The 12,834-nt window shown below is 48.9% G+C and overlaps 1 protein-coding gene across 2 annotated transcripts in view; it reads left to right on the top strand.

The window, feature by feature from the left end:
* Positions 1–12,834, top strand: part of GLE1 (GLE1 RNA export mediator) — a 171,872-nt gene that overhangs the window by 74,484 nt on the left and 84,554 nt on the right. For both annotated transcript variants that reach the window (XM_078646606.1, XM_078646607.1), the window contains one exon: positions 10,962–11,104. In XM_078646606.1, the coding sequence (XP_078502732.1) occupies positions 10,962–11,104 (143 nt within the window). The remainder of the gene's footprint in view (positions 1–10,961; positions 11,105–12,834) is intronic.

The raw sequence follows: 12,834 nt of genomic DNA, 5'->3' as shown, positions 1-12,834 counted from the left end.
AAGTGATAAATACTTTGCAGTAAATATGCAGTTTTAATGGTATATGCACTTCCTTTTGACTTACAATATTGTTTCAGAGAAATGCAATGCTTTGTAAATACAGTACATAGACTTGAATGGGCTTGTCACTAAAATACCAGGTAAGTTACTTTTTAGATTACTTTTCTTGCACAGTGTAGTGTACCTAGATACTACACCGGGACATTTCCTGTAAACGGGTAAGTAAAAGCGTTTTTGTTAAATTGTACAATTTTAAAGAATTTCTTTAGGTTTTCAAACTCCACACAGATTAGTGTGGATTCGCAGTGTGCGGCCGGAGCCACAGGTTGCAGATGAACAAATCCGGTTTTCACTGGAGACAATCTTTGTGGTTGAAGGCAGGCGGGTCCTCCTGGGTTTTCGAGGTTGCTGGCTGCAGGACACATCGGGATTTCGCGGGAGCAGGTTCGAGGTGGAAACAGGCTGGTAGGGCTGGGCCAAGTCAGTGGGCATCTTCCTCTTGTCAGCTTCAGCACGGCTGTTCAGTCCTTTTTCTTTTCTTTTAGTTTCTTCTGGTCTTAGAAAGCAAGGTTCAGGGGTGCCCCTAAATACTAGATTTAGGGTTGTTACAGGTAGATAAAATGTTGGGACCAATGGGTCCCTTGCCTGGGGTAGGTACACTCCCGATAATGCCACCCTCCAGTGGGAGGGGGGCATAAGCCATTCTGCAAGATGGTGGGGACTAAGAGTTGGACTTCAGCTCGCCTCCCCCACCTGAGGGGTGGAGTTGGTAGAGGTACACCTCTCTTCCTCACTTGTTTTTCCCGTCGGTTCTCCCGCCCAAAGTGGGGATCAAAACCAGTGGGGATCTGTTGCTGAAAGCAGCTAGTGCCCTGGGGAAGCTCACAAAGGCGTCAAGCCTTTGAAACTTCCAAATCGTGGACCTTGCCTGTCCTGGGCGAGGAGGCTTGGCACCTCGTCCCAGGATGTGCGTTGTTTCATGCCCCCGAGAGCAGCAGGCTCTCGACCCAGGGGTCCAGAAACATGTCTGGTGGTGGCAGCTGAAAGCCGCCCTCTCAACATGGACACTAGTGGTGGGTTAGTTTTCAGAGGGCATCTCTAAGATGCCCTCTGTGTGCATTTTTGATTAAATCCCACACTGGCATTTGTGTGGATTTAATGTGCTGAGAAATTTGATACCAAACTTCTCAGTAAAGCCATTACGGTGCTGTGGAGTTCATAATGACAACCTCCCAGTATCATATACTGTTAGTGGCATCACTGCACTTATAATGTCTAAGAATGGATTTAGACACTGTAGGGGTACAGGGCTCCTGCACGTGTACCCTCACCACTGGTATAGTGCACCCAGCTAGAGGGATGACTGATCTATGCCAGGGCAGTGGGTTGTAGGCATGGCAGACAGGGATGTGTGCCATGTCGACTCTTCACTTTGTTCTGCACCAAAACATGCAGCCTGCAGAGGCAGTGTGAAGGTACTGGACCTCTAATTGTGGCACAACAAGTGCTGCAGCCCTTAGAGGCCTTCTCTGGTCACAGTACCCTGGGTACCTGTGGTAACATTTTCCAGGGGCTGACCTGTGGCCAGAGATGCCAATTGGGTTTAGGCTTCAATGCAGTATTAGGGAAAGAACATTGTGAGAAGTTAGCCTGGTATATGATGTCCACTATTCTAGTGAGACACCTTGAAATGACTTTATATGGGAAACAAACAAGCCCCCCCCTCCCCCTTGTTGTCCAGAGCCCATTTGGCACCCGGACAGGCAGGCAAACTAGCTAGTCAGGGAGGTGTGCCATCTCCAGGCTTGTACCACCCCTATGGTGGGTTACTGTGAGGTGGACACAATTTTTCAGAAGTAGCCATCTTTGTGGTGGCATACTTAGGTTTCTGGCACAGGGTTATGCCCTCTTCCCACAGGAATTGGTCATATAGGGGGCATAGTGACCTCAAGGGTCGGTAGCCCATTAGCTACTATCCTTCACTCCCTAACATCCCTAAATTCACTATTTAGGGTAGTGCCTGGCACAAGAGAAGTAGAACCTGATGACCAAGATAGAGAGCGAACACTGAAGTACAGCCGAAGAGGAGAGAAGCAGCTGACCTGGTACCAGCCCCGCAGCCTGCTGGGATCCCTCGTTGAAAACTGCGCCAAAGTAGACACATCCTGCAGCTGTTGACTCCAGAAACGTGGGAGGACTGCCGGCCTTCGATAAAGAACCAAGATCTCAAGTGGGACAGAGGTAGACCTGTTCCCTGCATCTTTGAGCAGCTCCAAAAGAAAGAACTGAGGCCTCCGGAACCGCCAAAACCCGACACCTGAATCCACCACTGCACCCGCCGCCTCTGGCCCAAGTTGAAGTAGGCCACCAGTGTCTGCAAGGTGCCCCAGTCCTCCAGAGCTTGAATCCATTGTAGTTTCACCCCTCATGGACTCCCCAACGTCACCTGCTGCTTCTGAGCTCTGTCCCCCCTCAACAGCGACCGCTCCCGGTAAGAAAACTCTATGCCTAAAGACACCTCTACATCCGTCACTCGTGGGCAGCGGAGAGGAGCGCCCCAGGTGTCCCTACATCCGTGAGCACTGCAAACCTTGAACCTCCCTGTTGGTTCACCTCAACTGACCTTCCAGCCAGAGCCTGCAGCCTCTTTTCACAGTGACCAATCTCCATAGAAGCCTATTGTGCTCCCAACACTCCTTTGCACCCGGCCGAGCCAGTGCCGCTGATGGTGTTTTGTTGGTGGTTTCTTGGATGTTTCCCACTATTCACTTTGACTCCTGGACATTGCTTGTTAGGAAGTGCCTCTTTTGACATGGTTAGCCCCCACTTTTTGCCTTGAACTAGCCCCCCCCTTTTTGCCTCGAACATGAAGTGGTTTAGATTGAAAGTGCACAGGGTCTCTGCCAACCAGGTCCCCTGTGCCAGAGCTCCTTCCCTAAAACTGTACCACGATTGGCACAAATTCAGGTCCCCCTGTAAATCCCTAGTAAATAAAACCCCTGGTGCAAAGGGCATGGGGACTTAGGAGGGTCTCCTAGGGACCCCTCACCAAGACCATGCAAAATATCCAATGCAGCCTGCTTCCCTTGGTGGGGACAAAAATGACAGTCGCTATTGCACACTGCCTGTGTGCCATGTCAAAGAAGCACTGCCTACGGTATAGATAAGTCACCCCTCTAGCAGGCCTTACAAGCCCTAAGGCAGGGTGCGCTATATCTCAGGGAGGGCATATCTGCATGAGCCGATCTACCCCTACAACATTTAAGTATGTTCTTAACATTGTAAGTGCCAGTGGAAGTGCTTTGTTAGTTTATTCAGAGTGAGAAATGCCGGTGAAGTCAAGGGTATGCGAATTACTCCAGAATGCTGATGTTGTATGCGGGAAGAGTCTGCTGGCCCCGCTAGCTGGATCAATAGTGTGTGCGCCTTTAGTGGTGTAAGACACCCTTTCACTATTCTCCGAGCGCGTGACGCCGGAGGTTACATGGGAGCACGTGTTCCCCGATAATTTATTACTAGTAGGACCTATGTTTTTGACAAAACTCACACCCGATTTTTGAGGCTTAAGAGATTTAAGGAGGAAGATTACTCCAATCTCTACATTTGGTGAAGAATCTTTAGTCCCTGTGGGCTTTGGAAATTATTCACCTGTAATTGAAAGTACAGGTTACTGAATATCGACATGGCTCGCTGCCTCTTCATTCTTTCAGAAGGCGATGCACAACTGTTCCATTGTCCTGATGAAGACCCCATGGTGATGTTTTGTCTATAACTAGGTCTGTGTTACATACACTTACATTTACTGAACTACGGCCTAGTGATACAAAGCCAATACATCTGGGCTTCGGGACACAGACCTAGTTCAAGATGTCCTACATGATGAGGCTCCGCCACGTGGGTGGGCTGATAGGACTTAAACTATTATGTTGAATGTCTCTCCATCACGTGATAGCTGATGTACTGCACATGTATTGTGCCGAGTCTGGTGATAACCCATTTGTAGGAGAGTAGGGTCTGCAATCCTATGATCACCCAGATTTTTGCTTTTTGCTTCACTGGTTTACGACTTTCCCTGGCTGTGGGCCTGCTAATCAGACCCACAGCCTAGCTGTTCTCTCTACTCCAAATTGTACCCAGGTACTGAATTGGCACTGGGCCCTCTCCAAGTCCCTGTACCCAGGGCTGAGGTGTACCCAGAAGTCTCCCAGGGGCGGCAGCATGTATTATGCCACCCCTGGGCTGACTAACTAAATCAGACACAACTGGCTGCTTGACAGCTCGGGCAAAGTGGTGTACCCACCCTCTGCTGTAGATATAGTATTCCTATATCTAAACCTAAATGGACACACAGATCTCCTATCAGTCACTCCTATGGCAGGCCTTGACAATCCTGAAGGCAGAGTGCTTGGAATCGTGTGAGATGGTGCTCTGGCATGAGCTGAGCCTGTCTGCGGATTTCGGGATCCATCCCTTAGCCGTTTCCAGGATATCGCATACCATATACTCTTAAGTGCATTATAATCCTCGCGGTTATATGCCAACTCTGGTATCGCTTTATCAAAACATGTCGAGTAAGGTGTCATACGAATTGGAATACTAACCCCTCGCCAATTCTGGCGACGGGGTTAGCATTCCACCCTTCTAGAGGGACACGACATGTATGTAACCTGTAACCCCGGTTAAAGTCAGACATAGCCTCAGCTCCACAAGATGGATGCTGCCACCGAGACACAAGTCTGCCCTCCTGCTGCTGGGAGTCCTCCCAGCACAGGAGGCAAGGACAAAGGGTTTCCTGCCAGGGGCGGTGCCAGCACCGTCCCAGACAGGATTTTGTGTATCCTAGGTAGGCAGGGCTTTAGAGGAAGGTGACTGCAAGTGGCACCCCGGTGCTCACTATGCATAGGCCGGCTTGAACCAGTTCCAGGGGCACTCCAGCCCCTGATCTGGGGAAAGCCCGCCAAAGGAGAGGGGTGTAACCACCCCCCTCCTAGTCCCACCCATAGGGCAGGACTTAGTCGCGTGCCAGCCCCTTTTTGCAGGATAAAGGTAGGAACTGGCCCCCTTCCAAATCAGATCAATCTTTGAATCCTGAACCGACCTTCTACACGAAGAACTCAAGACTCTTCTCAAGATTTCTCCCTTGTGACTAAGGAGTAGTCACCCTGCAGCAGCAGGCACCAACCAAGCATCGCGGGTTGTTGCCAGTCTCTCCCCCGGATCAAGACTGCTCCAGCACGACGAGAACCGGCTTCCCTGGCACCTCTGACCTCAACCTACATCATCAGCCCAGCTGTGATCCGTGGGTGCGACGAGACCTCGAAGGACCGGCCATCTTCAGAACTGCACGACGCTTGTCCAGCACGACCACGAGTGACCCTCGACTGAGTGCTTTGGGGTAAGAGAAGCCCCGACCCTGAGCAGCTCCAGCACCGAAGTTCAGCCCCCCTGCATCCACGAGATCTGCGTGGGGCCCTTCTGCTCTTTGCTGCTCACCGCGTTGTCCAGGTCACTTGCCCGTTGGCTAGTGGCCCCCTCACGACGCTCCACGACGACAAACACCGCTGGTCTGGTTGCTCCAGACTGGCCCTTGCTTCCCTCCTTCAGAGAAGCACCCTGGACCCTCCTGGTCCACTCAAGACGCCATTTTAGGTCCACCGCATGGGCCTTGCATTTGCCAAGACTTGTTGCCCCAATCCTGGGTCCAGCGACGTCGACAGCAGAGACCTTCGTGGGACAGCTCGCACCTCCATCCTGGTCGCCGACAACGCCTCCTGGTCCGAGAGACTGCAGAGCCCAGCAGCGCCCACTCACCTGACTGCGGTGACTTCGTCCGGTGCCATCCTGGTGCCCACCTAATCACTGGCTAGTGATTCAGAACTTGGTCCCCTCTGCTTACAGGTCTTCTTCTTCCCTGATCCAGGCTTGGATCACCACGAACTTCTTCACTGGCCGCCTGCCAGCAACTTCTTTCTTCAGGCTCCTGGTTCTTCAACGAGGGTTTCTGACGCAACTTGAACCCTATGCAGCCGCAGCCCCTGGGCTAGGTAAACTGAGTACTCCGGTGCTCCAGCATAGTCCAACACCCTAAGTGTTCGGATCCACTCTTGTTTTCGACCCACCTAGTCGGGTTCGCCCGAGAACAGTAACTTTGCAATTGCAAGTATCCATAGACTTGTTCCCGCATTACGCGTGAGAGTTCCCACTCTGCACACGGCGTCCCTAGGCCTCCTGCTTCTAATCCAAGGGTTCAGCATTGTAGGCCTAGCGATTCTACAGTCTAGAAAAGTATTACTTACCTGCTAGTAACTTCGCATTCCACTTCTTGTGTATATGGTTTTTCGTGCCCCTTGGGTACTTGTGTAAATTGTGCGACTTTTAGTATTTTCTTAAGAGTTTTGTTGTGTGCTTAGCTCCCTGTCTCATAAAGAGCCAGGGTAGTCTTGTTATAAATAAATATACTTTATTTTTGATAACTTGTGTGGTGTCCTTTCACTTGGTGTTCAAGGGGTAATGTGATGGTAAAACAGCTGGCTTAACACGCCCTCTAGAGTCTTAGCCTTAGACTGCTCGTATCCATGCTACTAGGATAGCTGGTCTATAAGGTTGACTTACAACCAATCATCAATAAGGGTTGTCTGGACTGATACATAGTGATCACTAGAATAGTGAGCACTGCATATCAGGCCAACTTCTCACACCATTTAACTCAGCTAGTTCAGACCTTCAAGTTTCTTTGTTGTTTATACATAGCACAATACTATGGTTTCAGTCAGTTGGTTTAACAATGCGAATATCTGATTAGTAAGCCTTGACATGTCCTTTTCGACCATTGGGGATACACATAAAACCGCCTCTGTGTGTGTTCCACCCACCCCACTTTTTATTCCACTCTTTAGGGCATCCTCTAGATTTATACACGTCTTTTTCGGCAACCATACATTTGTCCATTTCCGCTTCCCATTGCCTGATCGACGGTCGTTCTGCTGGCCCCCACTTCATTGCTATCACTCTTTTGACCAGTGTGTATCCCAGCGTGGCTAATTGCTGTTCTATTTCTGTAAGGTCAGTAGCATCCCAGATATTAAGAAGCCCCAGTGATGGTGTGAGTGCAATTTGTTTCCCCATGGCGTCTTGCAATTGTATTGTCGCCCCTTCCCATATGTGACGCAGGAGGGGACAATCCCATATAGCGTGAAAAAAGGTTGCCTCTTGACAGCCACGTAGACCGAGAGCATTCTGTCTGGTTCCCATTTTTACTAGGGTCCCTCCCGTGAGGTATGCTCTTTGGAGGACTTTTAGCTGGTTCAAGAAAAACCAGAGAGTGATAGCTGCCTCCCTTGGTGACATCAGTGCTGTCTGCCAGTCCTCATCTTCAAGTTGGCCTACGTCTCCCTGCCACCTGTCCCTCAAAGCCTGAAAGGGATCTGGGAGATTGTTACAAAGTTTTCGATAGGGTAGTGATGCAGCTATGTTTGGCATGGGGTCAGAGAGCAGTTTGCATTGTTGATACATGTATAAAAACCACTTTCTTTTGTCACTATTGTAAAAAAAAAAACTACTTTTGTTTGTTGTGTATATTGGGTATGTGTCATGTTCTGTATAACTTATTCTCTAAAGTATATGATTTTTTCAATCTATTAATAAACACTATTCAGTTCAGCTGTGTCTCTTGGTTTATACAATCAGTGGTATGAATCATTGAATCATTAATTGTAGTCGTACCACTGTGAGGGCTAAGTAAGATATGTATCGATGCTTATCGTGGCAGAACCACTGCTCGTATAACGTACCGAACCCCAGGTTCTGCACGTGACTGGGATACCCCATTGTGATTATCAATCAAGGGAAGCCATAGAGAGCCCATGGGCTGGAAACTAGACAGCTAGAGTCCCCCGGCACCGTGAAGGCTTCCCAGATCCCAGGAGTGTTTGGTATCAAACAATTCCTCCTGATAAAGCCACACTGACGCCACCGTTCGATTTATTAAAACATGTGCTTAGAGGGTACCTCAGGGGTGCACCCTTAAAACCCGCCTACCCGTGTGTGGTCTCGGACTGGCTTCAGGCAGCCTGCCAACACCAGACATGTTTCTGGATGCCTGAGGCCAGAAACAAAGCCCATCCTAGACAGAGGTTTCACACCTCCTCTTCCATTATGAGCACAGTGCTTGAGAGGGAAGCTGCAAAGGCTTTGCCACCTTTAAAATGCGACCCCGGACCCCCCCCTCCCACCACACCTCTGCAGCTAGCAGAAGATTGCAGTCCCCTGTTCAAACCCCCACTATTAGCTGGCACCCACAGACCCTGAAATCAAATTCCTGATGACCTACTAAGCCAGGTCGCTGAAAAGCCAACCCAGCTAGAAATAAAGACCAGTGACTCACTTGGCCCCAGCCCTGCCGGCCTGTCTGCTGTCTGTCACCCTTGATAGAAAAGTCAACTCGTCCTGCAGGCTCAGCGACCTCCAAAACCCTGTGAGGACTGCCTGCTTTCTAGAAATATCAAGAAACTCCAGCGGAACTGTCCAAGAAGAAACCAACTTTAAAACCGAAGGGCTCTTCCCTAAAGAACCGCAAAACTGCCTCCAGACCCATCTCTGCACCAGACGCCCGGGGCCGAGTCCAAGTGTCTCACCGGTACTCTACCTCGACGCCTGCACCCTCAATCCGAAACTCCCCCTGACCACGACCTGCCCAGTAAGCTGTTCCAGACACAAAAGGACACCCTTGCACCCAAAGCCCCTGGCCTTGGGCAGCTTGACCAATGGTGTCCCTACGCCCCATAACACCAGAACTTACCTGGGCAGCTGTGGGTTTTCTTCGATCAGTCTCCTGGCTCGAGCCTGCAGCCTTTTTCCTAAGCCCATTCCCCATTGCTTTGCATTGGGTGCCCGATGTGTGTTGGCACTCTGCACCCGCCCACCCCTGTGCCGCAGAGGGTGTACGTTTGGTGCTGCCTTGTGCCCCCGTGCTTACCTTCACTCCTGGAGATTGACCCCTGACACCGCTTTACTTACCTGTGAGCGGCTCAACTTCAATCAACCCCAGTCTCCATTGGTTTACATTAGATGCCCGACCCCGAATTTGACCTCTGCACCCAGCCGTCCCTGTGCCGCTGGTGGTGTACTCTTGGTACTAAATTGAACATTGCCTGGTGTTGACCTGAAACCCCGAAGACTGGATTTGTAAGTCAGGTACTTATCTTCAATACTGCATTCTTGTTTTCCTCCCATAGGTTAACATTGCTAAACTGAAAAATTGCTGTGTCCACTTTTTAAAGGTTTTAAAATAAATCTTGAAAGAAGCTTATTTTTTTATAAAATTGGTCTTGATCTCCTTTGAGTCTGGTGTCATGTATTGGTCATTGTGTGGATAACAAATGTCTTACACTCCTCTGTGTTAGGCCGGAGACTCCTCGCCCACACTACCACAAACGGAGCACTTTGGTTTGACATGGAGCCCTGTACACTCCTGGCGGAATCACTGGACTCTTTACACGATACAACCCGTTATTGGTATATCGCATCAAGAGCCAGCTCCCCACATTGGTCCTGTATGTTGATGTACTGTGTCTGTTTGAAGGGGAGAGGAGTTGGCCTAACGGCTAAGGCGCTCGACCTCGGACCTGGGGATCTGGGTTCGAGTCTCGGTAACGACGCCAAAACCTCCTGTGATTCTGGGCAAATCACTTAATCTCCCCGTGCCTAAAATGAAAGTAACTGGAAACGTAAAATGTAACGTAACTGGAAAAATATGTAAAGCGCTCTGATACCTGATTCGGTTCGGGTCTAGTTCGCGCTATATAAAACTCTGCAAAAAAAAAAACAAACAAAAAAAAACTTGTTCTTCCTTTCATAGGATACCATTGCAGAACTCAGAAATTATACTGTACCCTTTTTAAAGTGAAAAAATGTATATTTAAAAACGTGCTACCCTGAACGAATTTTCTCTGATGCCTAAACATATATGAAGATACTTGTTTTTTTTTTTGAATTGCGTGGACCTCTTTCTTGAGTAGAGTGTTATTTATTAATCATTGTGTGTATTTCCAAATGCCTTGCACTCCTCTGTGTTAAGCCTCAGGCTGCTCGACAACATTACCCTCTAATGGAGCGCTTTGGGATTGCATAGCAAGCCCTTGTCCACTCATAAGGGAACCCCTGTACTCTTTACATGGTGTATCAACTTTGGATATATCACGTAAAGAGGCAGCTTCCTCCAGTGTGGCATAGTGGGAGGGTATGCGAGGGGCCGCTGCAGCAGCACAGTGGGCCCTTAAGAAAGATGCCCATGACTGACACCATCTTGTGAAACGCTGATCATTAATCCGGATAATGCACAGGATGTGATTCTGCAGTCGGTTCATTCTGCAGGCGCCTAGCAGTCCACAGTTACAGAGAGGGAACACGCGTGTTCACATTACATACATTGGTTGTTGAATGGGCATCTTTCGGCAGGACTGGGTGCATTCACAGGCTTCTCTTGACTTGCGTTCAGTATGCGGATGGCAGGGGTCACTTCAGTGATTCCTTTAGTCACAGGCCCCACATTTGGTTTTCATTTGAGTTCATTAGTGGTGTCTCTGCTTGCATTTTTGTACACTTCTGGCTGTAGAAAGAGTACTTGAGTGGTGGTGAAGGAGAGAGCAGGTGGACGCAAAGCACGAAAGGCAGTGTTCAGCCTCTTCCATTTACAGTGGGGTCAGTGGGTTCGTTCTTAAGAGAGCGGTATGGCCACTCGCTCTGTAGATGCATTCCAATATGGGACCAATGTCTGGACGGGGAGAAGGACAAATGAATCCGTTTCCAGATTGTCCTGCCTCTTTTTCTTAATCTTCAACTCGGCACACTGTTTTCCATGTGGTTTATTCCAAGGACCCGAGCAGCTCTTGTTTGAAGATGTTTGTTGTGCTGTGGATTGTGGGTTGTTCTCTTGGTGTGATATCTCCTCTTTTTCTCTGCAGGTTCGCAGCTGAGGGAGATATTTGATAAGATCAATAACCTGCTTTTAGGGAAGCCGATCCTGTCCGGTGGTCGTAGCGTCTGCGTGACTCTGCACCCGGAGGGCCTCGACTTTGTCCATTATAAACTGGCAGAGAAGTTTGTGGTAAGTTCTGCGTCCCGTTAAGTGATGTTCCATCCTCCTCGGCATCTTTTGCATTTCCTGTTCACTGGGTGGGGATGTTCCGTGCTGGGGATGTTAAATGAAGCTCCTCGCCCTGAGTCACTTGCGGGAAGAAAGAGTGGTAGCCAGGGAGAATGTTTTCTTTCTGAGGAATATTGGGTGTTAGCAGAATGTTTTGGTACAGACTGAAGTAGCCAAAATGCAACAATGTAAATGTAATGTAAATGTAAATTGATACTTGTATAGCGCACTACTCACCCGCAAGGGTCTCAAGGCGCTTGTACGAATACCGCTGTGGAACCCATCCTGGCTTTCCCTGTGAGGTGTCCACTCCTGGGCACCCCCAAGGTGGAGGCCAGGCATCCTTAGCGTTGTGGGGCCGTTGTGGAGATTAAGCAAGCTATTGCCCAGAGTCACAGAGTGGGACCCATGATTAGACTAGGCACCGAGGCGAGAATTATCAGGTCCGTGGAATTTTGAGCCCAAGACCCGCCGAGGCGGGAATTGAACTCTGGTCCCGGGCTAGACCTCTGCATCAGGGTCTGCCGCTCTAACCATTGAGCCACACTTCTCCACTCCAATAGAAATAAATGAAGGACATTTTCAAGAAATGACAGCAGAAACTAAATCATTAAAGTAAAAGGCAATCAGATGTGGAAAGCCCAAAACACATCACGCTTAAAGGGGAAAGGGATTAGTGGGGGAGATGTTTAATGGCAGAGCATGAGCTTCTCCGTCCTCGTCACTGAGACATCTCGGCATCACTTCATTCGCCAGTCATTAGTTAAGTGGTCCAAACACAAGGGTACTCTTTGACTTTCTACTTTTTGTCACAGCCTCATGGCCGTGAGTTGCTTAAAGTCCTTCTGGCATGGAAGCTTGTCACGTCTAGATTCAGTGTCATAAATGTGCAATGAAATCGCCCCTTATTTAATGCCATGCAGCCTGTTTTATCACGGTCACTCGTCTAATAAAAACTGTCTGCACATTTCTGGTTGGTCTCTTCCTCATGACATTGAAGCGATGGGTCATCCCTTGATGGAAGCTGGGCTTCAGCAGTGAGGCAGTGCATCTTCTGCCTCGTGTATACTCCACCCGTACAGCTCTTGGTTGTGGACTCTGTAGGAAGCTGGTTCTGTATATACTATACCAAAGTAAGGTACGCTGTGCACAGAGCCCAGGGGATCCCTGAGGTATAGCAAAGCCTAGAGGAGGTAATACCTCACTGCAGGAAGCTGGTTCTGTATATACTACACCAAAGTAAGGTACGGTGTGCACGGAGTCCAGGGGATCCCCCGAGGCTAATTTAGATAATAGCGAACAGCTCTGTTTGTGGTAGTGTGGTCAAGGAGCGAGGCTTATCAGGAGGGTGTGTTAGGCACTTATTGTGTTCACTCAATCAAGAACTGATTACACACACTCAGAGACTGAATCCAGACCAATTAGGTAAGTATAAAAAAAGTATTGCATTTTATTTCTAGAACCGAGCAGGACTTGCCATAGGCAAGTCAAATGTAATTTTCAATGCTATATTGAGTGAAATTTGAATCGTTAAGACGCTTTTTGGTTTAAAGCACAGGTTCGAGCAATGTGAGTTGTAGATCACATGCTGTTCATAGTCTGCCATCTAGTGTTGGGTCCCTATGCTTGCACTTTTTTATTTATTTTTTTATTAGTATTTTCAAAGACCTACAATGTCCAAACATGTGAAC

Source organism: Lissotriton helveticus, chromosome 5_2 (genome assembly GCF_964261635.1).
Source record: "Lissotriton helveticus chromosome 5_2, aLisHel1.1, whole genome shotgun sequence".
In the NCBI taxonomy this organism is placed as follows: Eukaryota; Metazoa; Chordata; class Amphibia; order Caudata; family Salamandridae; genus Lissotriton; species Lissotriton helveticus.
Note: the sequence above shows the minus strand (reverse complement) of the source record. Positions and strands in the feature narration are given on the sequence as shown.